An 18,048-nucleotide genomic window follows, 5' to 3' on the forward strand; every position below is an offset into this window, starting at 1 on the left:
ACGAACGAACGAACGAACGAAAGAAAGGAAGGAAGAAAGAAAAGAAAAGAGAAACATTCCTGGGGGGCTGATACCTTCATGGACATGCCCAAAGGCTGGGACCAGATGATGCCTATCACAGCACTTAGGTTTATGTGGCTGTCTCCCCAGCAGACTGAAAATGACCTGCTAGGAAGCCTGTCTCCTGACACTCAGCACCATTCCTGTCTGAAACGTGTTTGCTGAACATCCCCTCCACCTACTGGGGGAGGGGGAGGAGGTCACTCTGTGCCCACACTCCTGTGACTGGCATCACTCTACGGTGTGAGGAGAGAGGCCAGCACCAGCCCCTCCACCGACTGCCTGACCCTGGGCAGGTGTGTTTGTCTCACACCCCCTCAGACCCAGTCAGCTGATGGCATATAATTAAGTTAATAATCTTGCTCCAGCCATGTCACAAGAATGCTTCGAGGGCACATGAAACAGCCTCCACCAAAGCTGTAGTTTCTACACAAGTGGGGCTTCACGGTCTTCCTTCACCAGACCCCGGCAGGCGCATCTTTGAACCCGCCAGTCGTGTCTCCCCTGGGCACCAGCCGCCATCCCTGTCCACAGTCATTTTGTAAGGTCGCCGTAGCAAGCAAGCACTGGAAGCCAAGACAGCTAATTAGCAGGCCCCTGTCTGAGGACTCAGGGAGCTCTCTAAGGTTGAGCAGGGGAAGACCAAGGCTCAGCAAAGAAGGAAAAAATAATCTCCAGATAATTTCCAAAGCTAACAAGTTTCCTTCCTGGGGCACCTATATCACTGGGCCCCCGAAAATCCGACGTCACTTATCTGATGGGGGGAAGCAGGATTAAAAAGAACAGGGAAGGGTCTGAGCAAACAGAGACCCCAGAAATGGGGTCTCATTCTGTCTCTGACCCACAAACATCCACAACACCCAACACACAAGACAGATTCACGTGCACTCAGGACACCACTCCTCAAACATGGTTAAGAGCCTAGAACACGGAGGTAGGTAGTATCTTGTCTTAAGAAGGAAGAAGAAGAAAAAAAAAAAAAAAGAAGGAAGCCAGCCAGACACAGGATTAACAGGAAATCACAGCAAACATACAGTGAAAGGAAGATATACAATTAGGGGAGACGCCAGGACATCACGAAGTTTTTGTGTGTGTGTGTGTGTTCATTTTTATTTTACTTTTTTCTTAATTAAAAAAAAAATTTTTTTTTGGTATGCGTCTGTTAGTTTTTAAAGACAAGGCCCTTGGAGATTAGCCTCTCCACAAATCCATGAAAAAAGGCAAGAGAGAGTTTCCATGAAGACAGTGCCTGGCACGCAGTAGATACTCAATAAATACTTCTGAGTGACTGAATGGGGAGAAGTGGTTACCTTGCTAACAGAAAGGTAAGTAAAGAAGAAAGATGGGAAGCATTGTGTTCCTAAACTAGAATTTTAAAGAAAAAAAAAAACGAAGAATCAAAGAAAAGAATCTTAGTGATGACAGGGTCCAACCACTAACTTCTTCGGCAAGGAGCGAGGTGTGGTAACCCGTGAAGGAGGACACTGCACTCCTGACGCCAGGCTGTGCCTTCTTGGCTCCACAAGGCTGCCGTAGCACCAAACAACGCATCACTCAAATTCTTCCTACAACACGGCTGGTGAGGCCAGCACAAGCACCATCTTTCTCTGCCACGGCAGCCTTTCCTCTACTGCCCAATGAGGGGCTCACCGAGTGTTGTGGGCTGAACTGTATCCCCCCCAATTCATATGCTGAAGCCTTAACCGCCAGTACCTCAAAACGTTGACTGATTTGGAGATGGGGGTCTTTAAAGAGGTGATTAAGTTAAAATGGGGTCGTTAGGGTAGGCCCTAACTCAATATGCCTTGTGTCCTTATTAAAAGAGGACACCGTGGACAGAGGGACACTAGGGGTGCAGGGGCACAGAGGGACGACCACGGAAAAGAGGCAGTGGAGGGGGGGAACACCAGCAGGGAGGCATCTGCAAGTCAAGTCAAGGAGAGAGGCCTCTGAGGAAACCAACCCTGCCAGCACCTTGATCTTGGACTACCCGCCTCTAGAAATACAGAGAAAAGAAATTCCTGTTATTTAAGCCACCCAGTGTGTTGTGTTTTGTCACAGCAGCCCTAGCAAACTAATACTCCGGGCCACTTCAAAACGTGGGTGTGAAAGCCAAGGAAATATTACCGTGACTAACAGGTGTTTTCCTAAACATACCTATTAAGAACCAGAAACGGAAATTAAGGATGAGAATACTGCTCCCGGCGACTTCAAAACCCTACTTGAGTGAAATAAACCAGACACAGAATCACAGCTATTAGGTGCCTGCAATGACATGAGGCACCTAGGATAAGCCGACTCCAAGGGATAGAGAGGAGAGTGGTGGTTGCCAAGGGCTGAGGTGCAGGGAAGATGAGTTAGTGAGTTCGTGCTGAGTGGAGGACAGAGCTTCAGTTTTGCAAGATGAAAAAGTTCCGAACGTGGACGGTGGTGATGGCTGCGTAACAACGTGAACGTACTTAATGACACTGAATTATAAACTTAACAATGGTTAAAACGACACATCTGGTTATGTATGTTGTACCATGATAAAAAAAACACAAACCTATTACGTTACATAAGTAACATTTTAACTTAACTTATTCCATTGCTTTCAAAGCAAAAAAAACCAAAACAAAACCCTACATGACCGTACTGTAGTCAGGGTGAGGGACCCTAGTGGGGTTCATAATTAATTAAACCCACCACCACCACCTCCTGAACCTTGATCTAAAAGGCAGCCGTGGAGGCGCCTGTGTGGCTCAGTCAGTTAAGCATCCGACTCTTGGTTTTGGCTCGGGTCATGATCTCAGGGTCGTGGGATCGAGCCCTGTGTCGGGCTCCGCACTCAGCGGGGAGTCTGCTTGAGATTCTCTCTCTCCCTCTATCCCTCCCCCCACTCATGCACCTGCGCTCTCTCTCTCCAAAATAAATAAATCGATCTAAAAAAAAAAAAAAAGGCACCCGCAGTCGAAACTCAGGCCTATTGTTTGACAACCGGAGTGCACTTGAACATACCCATCCATTCACTGTGAGTGAGGAAGCCCCTCGAACCACAGCGGTGAGCTGCAGCCTGGGCCTCAAGTATGGCCATGTCATCTCCCAGCTGGACCGAGCATATGGCTCATCTGGATGCTTTGTCTAGTGAGGGCCACAGGCCTCCCAGCCGAGGAGGGGAGGGGGCTACTGAAGCCAGAAGCAACAAATGAAGTAAAAGGGAGGAATAGGGAAGGCACATTGCCCTGGACCCACACAAATCACAGCACTCCCAGCTAGCTCCTTCCTTAGTGAAAGGTTCCAGAATATTTCATTCTGTTCCCAAAACAAGGAAACCATCCATTCTGGAGTCAGAAAACCCTTGTAAAATGTGAACTAGACTCCATTTCCACCCTGTTGATGATTTAATGGTCTCAGACTCCACCTGCTTGGTTCTGTCCACCCTGCCTCTGTTCACGGAGAGGAGGCTATTCTCAGTTCAAAGGTGACCACAGGGTCTGATTTAAAGAGATGATGATCAAGTCAATGCAAGGCCCAAGTGACCTTTTCCTGGCCCAGAATTACTCAATCTAACTGGTGGCTGGTCCATTCAATCACCCAAGGGAAAAACAAAGCACTGATCGTTCTGGTGACAACACACTGCCAGAATCCAAAGAGCAAATTAAACTGCTTCATAGAGATATGAAAACACAGGGCAGCAACTCGTATGAGAGCCCATAAAGAAACACAAGATCTGGGGTCAGGTCTCATGACTGATATTTGGAAAGGGGCCGAGGGACACCTGGGACTGAACATTCAGATCGGGAATTCCTCAGACCTGTGGGGCACCTGGCTGGCTCAGTCAGTGGAGCATGCGACTCTTGATTTCAGGGCTATAAGTTTGAGCCCCATGCTGGGTGCAGGGATCACTTAAAAAAAAAAAAAAAAAAAAGAATTCCTCAGACCTAAAAGAGTAAAGGATCTTGGGCTGTCTGGTGTCTCCCTTGAAAGGGCTCACCCAAGCTCTTGGAAAGGGAAGTTCAAGGAACCAGGGATCCCTGCCTTCAAAACATACACAGCCTGTGCACCATGTGGATAAACCTTGAGGAGACGATGCTAAGTGAACTAAGCCAGACACAGAAGGACAGATCCTGCATGACTCTGTTTATATGCGGTACTAAGAGTAGTCAAATCATAGAAGCAGAAAGCACAGTGGTGGTTTTCAGGAGCTCAAGGAGAGGAAATGGGGAGCTGTCGTTTGGTGGGGACAGTTTCAGTTGAAGAGGAAAAGAGTTCTGGAGATGGACGGTGGTGATGGGTGCGCAGCAATGTGAATATGCTTAATGCCACTGAACTGGACACTTAAGAATGGCTCAAATGGGTTAAGATGGTAAATTTTGTTACATATATTTTATTGCAGTAGAAAAAAAGCAGCTCAGAGTCACAGGGGGCTGACATGGGTGCCCCCCAAGCCTTTGCTCCCACTGCTCTCAGGGCAGCCAACTTCCCCCGCCCTCTGCCACTAGACATGTGCTGACAGGCGAGGCCTCTCTCTAGCGCTGCCGCCTCCGGAAGCTTCCCTGGTCTCACTCCCTCTGAACACATAAATGCTGTGTGTGTTCCTGTCTCCCATGAACATGTAAGCTCGCAGACGGCAAGGACTATACTCTCCTCCTATGTAGCCCGCAAAGTAGAAAGGGAAGGGCTCACACACAGCAGGGCTCACAGCTGATGGGCCCTGAGTGTGTGGAGGGGAAGGGACCCCTGGACCAACCCAGGATTTTCAGGTGCAGTGCGGGGCAATTCAAAGAATACCCTAAGGTGGCCATATTCGGGAAGGAACGGATCTGCATTCCCACAGGGACCCGGAACCCCGGAAATCCCAGCTCTGCTCCTTCCCAGTTTTGTCCTTACCTATGGTTGGGCAGACCCACCCCGTGGAAGATGGAAGAGCCTGCGAGGGAAGACACTGTCACCAAGGCCAGGCACAGAGGGGTCATTTCAGCTTCTTCCCTCCAACACCAGGGGCCTGGAACTCAAAAAGACGAGAGCGCACTCGTCCAAAGGGCTTCTGCAGCCATGAGAGCCGGGCTTCCATGTCTGTTGCTGCTGCTGTGAAAAATTAGGGTGCTTCCACTCCCTCCCACACCGGGATTTTCCTCACTGTCCCCCTGCAGGGCGCAGCCCTGGCCAGCAGGCCCCACGGCCATCTAAAGAACATCAGGAAACAGTCCAGAAAGAGACAGATGGCTTTGCCAGCACAGGCTCCCTCCTTCCCCTCCAGCCACAACGCTCAGAAGAGTGCTGAGTACAGAGCTGAAGGCTCCCAGAGCTGAAAACCAGTTTTAAAACCTAACAGGAGAGAGAACCTTGAGGACATTCAGAGAAAGATCCAGAAAATCCTAAGAGTGGGGTCCAAGTCATAAAAATGAACCCCTCGGCCATTTCCTGAGAACCTGCCCTGGGTTACACACAGAGCCGGGATCCCAGGCCTGCAGCAGCTGTTATAAGAGGCTGGACAGAGCCATTGATGAGAAGGGGAAGAGGGACCGAAGGGCAACCTACGGAAACACACTGGGTCCGACCGGCCCCCACTTTCTGGAAACTCAGAATTCTACCATCAGCAAGCGAATACCATTTCAGATTGCAGGTCTCCATGAAAACCTCTCATTTTCTTTATTAACAATGTTTTCCCGCATCCCGGCGCCGAGGGCCAGTTTAAGCTGGCTCACTCAAGTCGACAGCTGGCCAGACAAGGCCGGTGCCCAGTGACCACAGGGCAATCCTCCAGCCCCCAAGGGAGCTGATGTGCCTGCAAAGCAGGCTTCTAAATACTGCAGCGTTCCACCCCCCCAGCGAGGGACCTAAGGGATGCAGCTGGGTCAGACCACAGGTCTGAGCAGCAAGCCACAGCCACCCCCAGCTGCAAATGGAAGATCAGCAACTGGATGTACCTAAAACAAACAGGACAGAGCACTGATCACAAAAAAGGCTCACTTGACAGAGCCAAAAATAGACCATCTGTCTTACTTGTTTCAAGAGGATTCTGACGACGGAAGCACATACAACTCCATCAGCAGAAAAAGAAAAATCAATGGAGCTGAAAACAGGATCAGCCCAACAGGGACCAGGACTCCAACAAGAGATTCCCTACAGGCTCCCGACCCCCAGCCCACGCGAACCCCACACCCACCCATCCTCTTTTACTCCAATCTTACAGACTCTGCCTGGATCTCAAAGCCCATCGCCCCAAAAGTTACATACACAACCCCACAGGTTTTAATCTTAGGACCAAGGGTCAGATCATGGATTAGGAGGCCAAAATGAGCACCACTGCACACTCGTCCCTGGGAAGACAAGGAGGCAACAGTGCACGGAAGGATCAGAAAAGGGAGCTGGGATAAGATGCACACAGGGGCCTCCGGGTGAGTAATGATGGGTGATGCCTCCCATCAAAGCCAGGCAAATCAGAACAGGTGTGGCTCAGCTTCAGCCCTGGATAAAAATCTTCACCCCCGTTGATTTTCAGTGGCCCACTGAGTCAGAACTGCCTGTCACCTCACTTCCTCTTAATTCCTATTTTCACCTGCTCTGACTTGCATTCAGGCTGCTGGTTAGCAAGCGAACCTGACACTTCTGTGGCTTGGGAGCAGCTAGCACATCTTGGGTTCCCCATTAGTGTCTTGTAACTCTTCCAGGACAGGAACAGTTGGGGTGGCAGGAAGTTCCCGAGACACAGATCAATCCCCCCTAAAAGTACCCGATCTAGAAGGCAGAGATGGCCCCTCTTAATACCACCCCCACTGCCTAAATGGAGTGATCACAGGGCAAGGAGATTACTGCCCAGGGCACCCTGGTCTCAACACACAGAGCCTCACAAGAGGCACACCACTCCAGAACCAAAGGAACAGCCACCTACCATCCCCGCATACTGCCCCTCCCAACCCAAACACTGGGAATCTGCATTCAGGAGGAAGTGGGGGATGGCGTTTGTTCAGGTGCAAGGATCAGGCGGAATCCTTCCTGTCCACAATAGCATGTGGACAGTCCAGCAAAGTATCTGCCTGTTTCTCCCCTAGCCAACGACCCCTTTTCTTTTCAATGGTTTCCAGCCAGGGTGCAGGTGTGCCCACCCAAGGTGGTGGAGGTACCCACCTGCATCTCCATGGAAGGTGCCATCCTGAGGCAGCCTGCCCGACAAGCTGTCCCCATCGCTGGGCCAGATCTGCCCCGTCTTGCGGACGCCAACGATGGTGGCCTCCGACACGATGACCTGGCCCTGCCGGTGCCGCTTCTGGCACTGGGGCGTCGGGGGGCTGCTACTGTCAAAGGACTGCTGTGAGTTCTGCGAGGGTGAGCGGCTCTTGTCCCGAAACATGCGGTAGGTGGTGGGGCTGGGGGACACGCGGCTGGACTGGCCCGAGGAGAAGTCCTCCTCGCTCGAGGTGAGGTTCTCGTTGGAGCTGCAGTCCGGGGTGTAGCCGCCTCCGCTGTCCTCAAAGCTCCGAGGCGAGTAGGACCTGCGGGGCCAGGTAAGGCGCTTCTCCTGCTCCGAGGTGCTCTGGCTGCGCAGGAGCGGGCCCTTGCCCTCCCCTTCCATCATCATGCCCCCGACGTAAATGCTCTGGTAGGGCTGGTACTCCAGGGGCGGCCAAGGGGGCCTGCTGCCGCCATTGGCGTTGATCAGGTTGTCCTTCAGGAAGCGGGGGTTCAGCTCCGCGTCCTCGTAGTCGCCGTCGAGGCCGCAGCTGCTCTCAGAGGAGCGGCCCCGGTAAGAGGGTCTGGGCGCGTCCCCCAGGCCCGGCCCGGTGCCGTGCTGGGACTTCTTACGCTCCATTTGCATCGCCTGGCTGCCCAGGGAGCTGATCCGGTCCGACACCTCTTTGTCGTTGACCTTCACCAGGCCGCGCTCGTGGTGAAACTCGACGTTCACGTAGAAGGGCTTCTCGGTGTCCGCCGCCCCGGGCTGGCCATGGCCCTTGCGGATCCTCTCAAAGTTGGACCTGAGCGCCGCCACGCTGGTGGGGGGGCCCCGGTCTTCCCGGTCCGCGCTCGCGGAGGCCCCTGGCCTGCGGGCGGCCGCGGGCCTGGCCTTGCTCGGGGAGCCCTCTCCGTCGGGCCGGGCCTCGGACTCCTCGGCGGGCGGCGGGTCGGCGCCGTCGGCGGGCGCGGGCGGCGGGCGCTGCGCGGACGCGCGCGGCTCGGCGGCGCCGTCGGGGGGCTGCGCCGCGCGTCGGAAGCCCCAGCGTTGCCGGTCGTAGCTCTTCTTCTCCTTGGCCAGCAGCGTCTGCAGGTAGATCATGCGGAAGCGCTCCTGGTTCACCTCCTGCTCCAGGCGCCGAATGGAGGCCTTGCAGCGCTCCAGTTCCTGCTCGATGTCGCCCACCGAGCGCAGCTCCATGCGCGGCGGCTCGGAGTCCGGGAACTGCGCCTTCCACGCCTCGGCGAAGCCCACCGGGTCCACCATGGCGCGGCCGGCCTCACCTGCGCCGCCCGGCTGAGCGCGGGGCCCGCCTCAGCGGCGGAGCGGCGACCTCTCCAGGCCCGGCCCGGGGCGCCCGGCGGCCCCCATGGCCTCGCGCGGCGGTGGTGGTGGCGGCCGCGGCGGCCGAACAATGCCCGCCCCCTCCCGGACCGCAGGTGAGGCGGCGGGCTCGGCTCCCCCGGGCGGCGCGGGGCGCGGGGGAGGGCGCGCGCGAGGGGGGCGGGCGCGCGCGAGGGCGGGGGAAGGGCGCGGGGCTGCGCGCGCCGCTATTGTGTGCGGGGCTTCTCCGCGCGGCGCGGGCGCTGCTCTCCGCTCGGCCCGGCGCCGCTAGCCCACGGCCGCCGCCCGCGCGCTCCTCTGCTCTCGCTCCCGCGCCGCGCCTTGTCCCGGCCGCCGCCGCCTCCCGGGCGCTGCTCTCGGCCCGGCCCGCTCTCGCCGCACTCCCGCCCGGCCCGCAATCGGCGCCGCAGGAAGGGGAGGGCCGGGGGGCGGTGGCCGCGGCGCGGCAGACGGAGCCGGGCGGGCCTCTTAAAGGGGCCGTGCAGAGGGCTCCGGGTTGGGGGGGGAAACCGGGGGAGGGGGGAGGGGCCGCCGGGAGGCCGCGCCCCCACCCGGCCCCAGCCCTCTCTCAGTCTCCGCGCCTTAGGGAAACTCAGTCCCCGGCGGCGGCGAACCCGGCCCTCTCACGGCCCTAGCGCCTTCTGCACTCCTGGAACAGGAACACCGGGATCTTCGCGTCTCCACAGCCCGGCAGCCACTCTCCAGCGTCAGGGCTGAGCACTCTAGGGGCCATCCACCGGGCACCTCCGCACACTCGAGCCTGGAAGGGCGGGTCATCCAGGGGGGCGGGGAGGGCCAGGCTGGGCCACCAAAGCCAGGAGCGCCTGAGTGCCAACGGCCCCCAGCGCTGTGGCCTTGGAGTGGGTGATGCCACAGCTGCCACAGGGCATTGTCGCAGAGATAATTGGCAGGAATTTCTCCCCGAGGTCACTCAACACCCACATCGCTCTCCCTGTGGTCCTGAGCTGTAATGTCTGTCCGCTGGCCTCTCCTGAGCTTCAGAGGCCAGCCTAGTTTTTCCCGGATTGCCTGACTCAGAACTTAGGTGTTTAGTCTCCCCCTAAGGGTGTGGCCAGTCTCCACCGTAACCCTCAGGACTGGGTGGAAGACAGGACAGCCCAGGGCCGGCAGTGAAACAAAGTCATCTCTCCTACCCCAGGGAAGTCCAGAGATGGTAGACCCACAGCAGAGAGCACACTTCAGGGAGTCTGATGGGCACCAAATGAAAATACTCACACCAGTGGCACCTGGTGGCTCAGTCGGTTAAGCGTCGGCCTTCAGCCCAGGTCATGATCCCAGGGTCCTGGGGTCGAGCCCCACAGTGGGCTCCCTGCTCAGCGGGGAGCCTGCTTCTCCCTCTCCCTCTGCTGCTTCCCCTGCTTGTGCTCTCTCTCTGTCAAATAAATGAATAAAATCTTAAGAAGAGAAAGAAAATACCCAAACCAGCCATCGGGGTGAGGGAACAGGAAACAGGATTTGTAAACCAAAGAACTGGGCCTGAGTCCGGACCACCTCTGCCTCTGTGCCTCAGTTTCCTTTGGCACTGAAATGAGAGCAAGGATACCTGTCTCCAAGGGCTGTTGTCCCTGCATGGATGTGAGGGGTTATCTTGCCCCCCTCCCCGCATCCAGTGCCACCCGGAACAGATGCCCCAGCATCTAATCTAGAAGGAACAGAGCCCAGGGCTATCAGCCAGGCCAGCCTGACTCCAGTTCAGGTCTTCCCCACTCCAGGTTTTGTGACCTGGACAGTTCCTTCCTTCTCTGAGCCTCAGCTTTATCCTTGTAATGTAAAACGTGAGCACCATGTGTAAAGCACCCAGTTGGGGCAGACACGAAACACATTGTGATAAATGGCATGTGATGCTCCTCCCTTGACTGCTTAAGGTTAGTGCTCTGGGAGGTGCCCTGGGAGGGTCACGGGAAAACTTGGGCCCCTGAGTCCAGACACTTCCAGGCACAGCTCACTGCTGCCCTCTGCAGGCCTCTCCACCCTCCTGCTCTCTCTCCTCCTGAGGCCCCAGCTCCTTTATGCTGCAGACCCCTCCAAAGGCAAGCACCCCCTCCAAAGCCTGTTTGGCAGGCAAAGAAACAGAATGAGTTGATGCCCTGACTTTGGGGCTGGACAGGTGAGGCTGGAATCCCAGCAGTTTGCACATCCTCAGCGACCTTTTTCTTTAAATGGGTGTAAGTCCTGACCCCATAGCGTGTGGCACGGAGCGGCTTGCGATCAATATTAGCAGCCTTCCTCAGATGACCTGTTCAGGTCACCCAGTGGGTTGGATCAGGCAGGCTTCCAGAGTCCCATTGTCTGGTTGTCACCAGAGAGAATTCCAAAAGCACATACTGCTTTTTTTCCTTTGCTGATGGAACCCACTTCCAGGGCAGGGAATTATGGGCTCATCTGGGACATTATCATTAATCACCTGGGAAAGAAAAGGATACTTTGGGAGGGAAGCTTCATCTGTCAGAGAGGTGTCCCTTTCTCTGGTTTGCAGGCCCCAGTTGAGCCCCACCTCAAATATTGTATACATAAGCGAACTTATTTCAGAAACCAGGAGATAGTGGCTATCTCCCCTGTGAGATAGCTTCTTCTGGCCCCAAGGACACTCCTCTCATCCTCAGTCCTTTCCTAAAAACATTTCTGCCTTGGGTCTCTGGTCTTTTCCTGCAGAGCTTTCTTATCATCCATCCCTCCCCCAGGGGAAGAAGGAATGAGGAGGAATATGGGGCCCAGATACATAACACTCTTAATCCCCCGTTAGCTGTCTGTCCCCAGCTAGATCTAAACTCCCAAGGATGGGATCTGTTTGTCTTGTTCCCCACTGACTCCCCAGTGCTCAGCACATAGCAGATGCTCGGCCAGCGCTGGCTGAAAGAAGAATCTGATGTGTGTGTGGCCTGGAGGAGCACACAACCCAGAGAGAAAGATGGACATGGGTGGGGGAGGAAAGGATAAGGCAGGCAGAGCCAGGCCTGTGTGTGCTGTGCAAGGATCCAGGAGGGGGCAGAGGTCTGGGGAAGGCCTGCCGGGAGAGGTGGCCTCTCAGCTGGTCCTAAAGATGAGGAACAGAAAGGCAAAGACTGGGAGACGTCAAAGTTCTAGGTGTGTTTCAGGTGCAGGTGGGTTAGGAGACGAGACTTGTGTGGGTGGAAGGAGGTGACATCAGAGGTAAGGCAGGGCCTTGTAAGGAGGCCTGTAAGAAGTTTAGCTTTTATTCTAAATGCAAGGAAAAGCCTCTGGAAGGTTCTGAGCTTGCACTGTCTGATAGAACTTTCCGCCATGAAGGACATGTTCTACACTCTGCACTGAACAAACAGCAGCCCCTAGCTTCCTCCTGCGACTCCTGGGCACAACGTGGTGGCGGCAACCAAAGAACTGGAAAAATCTAGTTTGACTTAAAATTTGGTTTGGGGCGCCTGGCTGGCTCAGTCAATGGAACATGTGACTCTTGGTCTTGGGATTGTGAGTTTGAGCCCCATGTTGGACGTAGAGATTACTTAAAAAGAAAATCTTTTAACATTAAATAAATAAATAAGTTTTAGTTTGCTTTACCTTTAATGAATTTAAATTCAAATAGCCACAGTATCTGCCATAAGCAGGGGGGTGACTTGCTCAGATTTGTTTTGTGGACAGGTGGGAGGTAGGGGGTGGGAGCAGGGTAAGTGGACAGGGGTTGTGCCACTGGTCCAGATGAGGGCCGCTGGTGACCCAGAACCACACTAGGGTGGAAGCGAGACAATAGAGAGAGGGGGTCGGTTTCCAGGTTTGTTCTGGACTAACTGATGGATCAGATGTCGAGGGAGGAAGGACCAGCTATGTTGTGGACAGTGGGTCATTGAGTGTGATGGGGAAACTGGGGTGCCCATGTGACGAGGCTTCAGGTGCCTGCGGCCCATCCACAGAGAGGAGTCAGGTGGAGAGAGAGTGGGTTTGGGGTACCAAGGAGCTGTCAAGACCGGAGACAGAAATGGGAGCATTGTTAGTGAATAGCTAGTGTTTATGGCCATAGGTCTGGAGATTCTCCCTGGCTCCCCAGGGGACTGGGTGCAGAAGGGTTAGGGGCTGGACTAGGAGGGAAGTAGAGGCAGAGAGACTGAGAAGCACTGGCCAGAGAAATGACAGGGACCCAAGAGTCCCGAGGGATGCAGACTGAGTGAGAAGGGCAGGGCCCCTGTGAATGACAGCCAAGTCCTCAGGCGGAAGGACACCGGGTCTGGCACCATGAGGCCTGCAGAGCTAAGGTGGGCCCCAGAGCCTGGCCGTACAAGCTGGAAGCTGATGCTGGCCCCACAGAGCTTGCCAAGGGGTTCAGTAGGTGGAGGGGACTTCACCAGGGGCTCCATAAGCCCCGAGGAGCAAGTGACATTTATTTTCTGAATTCACTCATAATGAATTCAAATCACTCCGCTTTTCTGAATTCTTCATGATGAAAAGGCCTATCTTTTGTAATGAAAAAAAATAGGTATTATTTTTTGTTTTTTAAGTTTTTTACAGCCTTACTGAGGTATAATTGATGTGCAATAAACTGCACATATTTGAAGTGTGCAATTTGATGAGTTCTGGAATCTGTAACACACCTGTGAAACCATCACCACAATCAAATAACAGACATTTCCATCACTCCCAATAGATGTTGTTGTTGTTGTTGTTTTGTTGTTTTTCATCTAAGAACTAAAGTGGGACAGAGAAATAGGATTAATGGTGATGTCTCCCCTCAATCTCCTCCATTTTCTGGGATGTGGTTATGTGGCTCTGCAGTTTATTTAGAAATCAAACACACACAAAACATTTATTGTGTTAAAAAAAAATCAAACACAGAAACACACACACCCTCAGGCACCCTCAGCCATCCCTGAACCCAAAGAGATGCTGGCAACCCCTCCCCAAGGCGCCCTTTTCCTTTGCTGGAGGAAGAGGCTGGGACCCCATAGCCCCCTCTGCTGGACAGAATGCAGAACTTCCAATGCATTAAAACGGGCGGTAGAAACAACCCAAGGTCCATCAACAAATGAATTGTTACTCAGAATGTGGTACATCCATACAATGGAATATTATTTGGCCACAAAAAGGAATGCAGTACTGATACTACAACATGGATGAACCTTGAAAAACTTCTGCTAAGTGAAAGAAGACTGTCATAAAAGGCCACCTATTGTATGATTCCATTTATGTGAAATGTCCAGAATGGACTTATCTGTAGAAATAGAAAGTAGGTTGGTGGTTGCTGGGGATAAGAGGGTGGGAGGAATGGGGAATGACTGTTAAAGGTCATTGAGTTTCTTTTTAGAAATGTCCTAGAACTAGATAGTGGTTCTAGGTTTTGCACAACTTAGTGAATATACTAAAAACTATTCCATTATACACTTGAAATGGGTAAGTATTATATGGTATGTAAATTATATCTTAATAAAGCTGTTCTATTAAAAAACAAAAATTGTGGTGGATAAGTTAAGCCAGCCCTTGGGTCCCCAGCCTGGGTGGAAGCAGCCCCTGGTCCTGCTCACTGAGGGGTAAGGAGGAACATTTTTCTAGCATCTCTTTGAATGCTCACATGAACCCGGGGATTCATCCCCACTCCACAGATGAAGACATGTTTGCACGTCACCCAGCCCTTCAGGTGCGGGCAGGCTTGAGACCATCTTCCAGCTCCATAGCCTGCCTATGTTCTTTGTGTCATTCTGAAGTCCGAATGCCCCACTAGTGTGAAACCAGGAAATTTCCATTTGTTCATTGTAAAATGGACTGGCCACCCCTTCCCTTAGGGACTTCCTGAGCAGGTCTGCCAGCTACGGTTAGACAGGATGTGCACTGTACAAGGGCATACATCAAAGGGGGCATGGTTCCCTGCTTAGACCTGGTAGATATGAATATTGGTGGTGACAGCAATCGTAAAAATGTGTCTTTTCCTCACAAAATCAGTTTATAACAGCAGTTTTCTAACATATGGATATCAAATGCCATGAGCAAGAAGGGCTATTTTTAAATTGAGGTGAAATTCACATAACAAAATTAACCATTTTAAAGTGAACAGTTCAGAGAGATTTAGTATATTCACAGTGTTGTGCAACCACACAGCTTGTATCTAGTTCAAAAATATTTTCTTTCTTTTTAAAGATTTTATTTATTTGAGAGAGAGAGTGAGAGAGAGAGAGAGAGTACATGAGAGGGGGGAGGGTCAGAGGGAGAAGCAGACTCCCCACTGAGCAGGGAGTCTGATGTGGGACTCGATCCCGGGACTCCGGGATCATGACCTGAGCCGAAGGCAGTCGCTTAACCAGCTGAGCCACCCAGGCGCCCTCAAAAATATTTTCATAACCGGGTGCCTGGGTGCTCAGTTGGTTGAGCATCTGACTCTTGATTTCAGCACAGGTCATGATCTCAGGGTGTGGGATCAAGCCCCATGTCAGGCTCCAAGCTGGGCATGGGCATGGGGCCTGGTTGGGATTCTCTCTCTCCCTCTCCCTCTGCCCCTCACCAATATATATATATATATATATATTTTTTATCACCACAAAACCCAAAAGGAAATGCCACACCCATTAAGCAGTGGCTCCCCATTTCTCTCTCCTTCCAGCCCCTGACAACCAGTAATTTCCTTTCTGTCTGTATAGATTTACCTATTCTGGACATTTCATACTAATGGATTCAAATAATAGGTGGCCTTTTGTGTTTGGCTTCTTTCATCTAGCCTAGGGTTTTCAAGGTTCAACCACGTTGTAGTATGTGTCAGTATTTCGTTCCTTTTTAAGACTGAATGATATTCCATTGTATGGATAGACCACACAGAATGTGGTCTATCTGTTGGTGGACATTTGGCTCGTATGAATAATGCTGCTCTGAACATGTGTGTACACATACTTGAGTCCTTGTTTTCAATTCTTTGGCAAATATTCTTAGGAATGGGATTTCTGGATCATATGGTGGTTCTATGTTTAACTCTTTTTTTTTCTAGTTTTTTTTTTAAGATTTTATTTATTTATTTGAAAGAGAGAGAGAGAGAGAGAGAAACAGCATGAGAGGGAAAAAGGTCAGAGGGAGAAGCAGGTTCCCCGCTGAGCTGGGAGCCCGATGTGGGACTCGATCCCAGGACTCCGGGATCATGACCCGAGCCGAAGGCAGTCGCTCAACCAACTGAGCCACTCAGGCGCCCCTCTATGTTCAATTCTTTTAAGGAAGTGCATGGGTACCTTTTCCTAATTAACACAGAGGCACTGTGTGGGTGGGCGCCGTGGCATTGCCCATGAGAGTTGCATGGTCTTCCATCCCCCCAGCCCTTGCCAGCTGCCCAGCCTGGGGCTAGGGCCTCCATTAATGCGACTTGCTTCCCCCCCTCACAGCTATCATCCTGGCAGGAGGCAGAGAAAAGGGCTGAGAGAGGGACAGTGACCCCTTAGTCACACAGCAGTAAGTGGGGGGGGGCGCAGACTTGATCCCAGTCTGACTACTGTGTTCCTGACCCCTGTGCCATCAGATGGGATTGTCAGATGGAGCTTTATAAAGTCAGCAGGAGGGGCGCCTGGGTGGCTCAGATGGTTGAGCATCTGCCTTCGGCTCAGGTCCTGATCCCAGGGTCCTGGGATTGAGCCCCGCATCGGGCTCCCTGCTCAGTGGGAAGCCTGCTTCTCCTTCTCCCCTGTGCCTGCCTCTCTGCCTACTTGCGCGCTCTCTCTCTGTCAAATAAGTAAAATCTTAAAAAAAAAAAAAGTCAGCAGGGCTTTCTGCCTGAAGACCTACCTAAGACCAACTTGAATATCTGGGCCTTTTCTTGTTCTTTCCTTCCCCTGGCTGTATCCTCATCCCCACCCACTTTGGGGACTGGAGGTCCCCTTCTAGCGGGATGTGGCCATGTGGCCCCCATCTGTCATCTGCCATCCATCATCTGTCCTCTGTCAGCCCCAGCAAGCTACGGGCAAGATCAGAAAACTAGGGCGATCAATGCAGTTTTCTTTAGTCGGCTTGCATGTGTTGTGCTGCATAGTGCCTGGCTGGGCACCTCCTCCAGGCCGCCAGCCCCAGAGAGAGGAGCAGGGATCTCTGTGGGACGCCCTTGGCCAAGGGTTCCAAATGAGTGTGTGGGTCTTTTCTCCCAGGGCCCCCTCAGCTGTAACCCCCCGACCTTCTGCAGCATCAATTATTGATGAGGCCCCTATAGCCAGGGAATCCCAGTGGGGGGGGTGGAGGGGAGGGGGAAGAGGGGGGAGGTCCTGGCTGCCATTTCCAGCCTTCATAGAGAGTGAAGGGGCGGGGACAAGATGAGCTTGTTCCTGAAAGCATGGCCTGTTAGACGGTCCGGGCTGTGGCTTCCAGTGGTCAGAGGCCCAGAGCAGGCCCAGAGCACCCTCAGGCCAGGGGGTACCACCCACCTGTGGGGCACAAGAGAGCCCTGGGGCTGCTTTGCTTCCCAGAACACCCACCATGTGTCCCTGAAGACAGGGTGGGGAGCAAGCAGAGCAAAGGGCCTGTAGACAGCAGGCTGGGGGCAGGCTCAGACAGGTGGCTGGTGGTCCTGAATGCTGGGGAGGCGTCTGGGTGTGGGGGTGGAGGCTGGGAAGGATCTGGGCTGCCTGGAAAGAGGTGGAGGCGGTGTGACGGCCACATTTCCCGTCTGCCGATCAACTTCCCTCAGGGGAAGGCCCGACATATGGGAGGTGACATGGGGAGGCCATAGCAGATGGCAGAGGAGCCCAGGAGCTGCTGGGAGGGTATCTCATGTTGGGGCAGCGCCTGAAGTCCTGGGCTTCTTGGGCAACAGTGGACCCAGGGCCCCCCAGTCTTCAGGAGCCCCTTCTCCCTCAGAAGAGGAGGGCCCTCCCTGAGCTGTGTGCTGCTTCTTCTGAAGGCTCCCCTCATCCCCTGCCTTCTCTCGGTCCCTGCTCTGGGCCTCTGCATTTGCCATGTCCCCCCTGCAGGCTTGGAACCGCTTGTGACCCTGGGCCTTTCCCAGGTACACTAATTCTCATCTGTGTGAATGTAAGTGATCCTCTGTCCATCTCTCTGTTCCAGTTACCTAGATCTTAGGTAAACCTGGGTCTCCCTGCTTAAGAAGCCCTGGGTCTTTCTGGAGTGTGAGGTTCATCTGGAGGTGGCTCCCATCTTACCACCCCCCGCCCCGCCCTGCTGAAGTCGGAGTCAAATGGATCCTAGGCCTTCCCCCGAATCTAGGGGCCCAAAGAGGGGCTAGGGGCATGGGAGGCAAGTTGGTGGCCAGGGCACAAGATTAAGGAGGCTGGGAGCAAGTGCCCTGCTCTGGGTCACTGGGGTCTTCATCATCGGTCATATGGCTGCAGGGCTGGAGCCTACTAAAACCGTGGGGGCTCAGGCAGGAAGGGGTGACCGAGGAAGGGATTGATAAGCTCATTTCCTGGCTCTGCTGAGGATCCTGAGGAGGGCTGGGTGTGGTTGGAGCCATGCGAATAAACCTCTTTTTGGGGTCACAACCCTGGGTGACAGGGCACTGGGACCACCCGACTGGGGGATAGACATAT

At 53.6% G+C, this 18,048-nt stretch overlaps 1 protein-coding gene across 1 annotated transcript in view; it reads right to left on the bottom strand.

The window, feature by feature from the left end:
- The window catches only part of BCR (BCR activator of RhoGEF and GTPase), a 119,570-nt gene extending 110,984 nt beyond the window's left edge, over positions 1–8,586 (bottom strand). The window contains exon 1 of the mRNA XM_025857288.2: positions 7,171–8,586. Within this exon, the coding sequence (XP_025713073.1) occupies positions 7,171–8,482 (1,312 nt within the window). The 5' untranslated portion in view covers positions 8,483–8,586. The remainder of the gene's footprint in view (positions 1–7,170) is intronic.
- Between the last annotated feature and the right edge of the window lie 9,462 nt (positions 8,587–18,048).

This window comes from Callorhinus ursinus, unplaced genomic scaffold (genome assembly GCF_003265705.2).
Source record: "Callorhinus ursinus isolate GAN/ISIS: 27379988/994484 unplaced genomic scaffold, GSC_fseal_2.0 scaffold117, whole genome shotgun sequence".
Classification (NCBI taxonomy): Eukaryota; Metazoa; Chordata; class Mammalia; order Carnivora; family Otariidae; genus Callorhinus; species Callorhinus ursinus.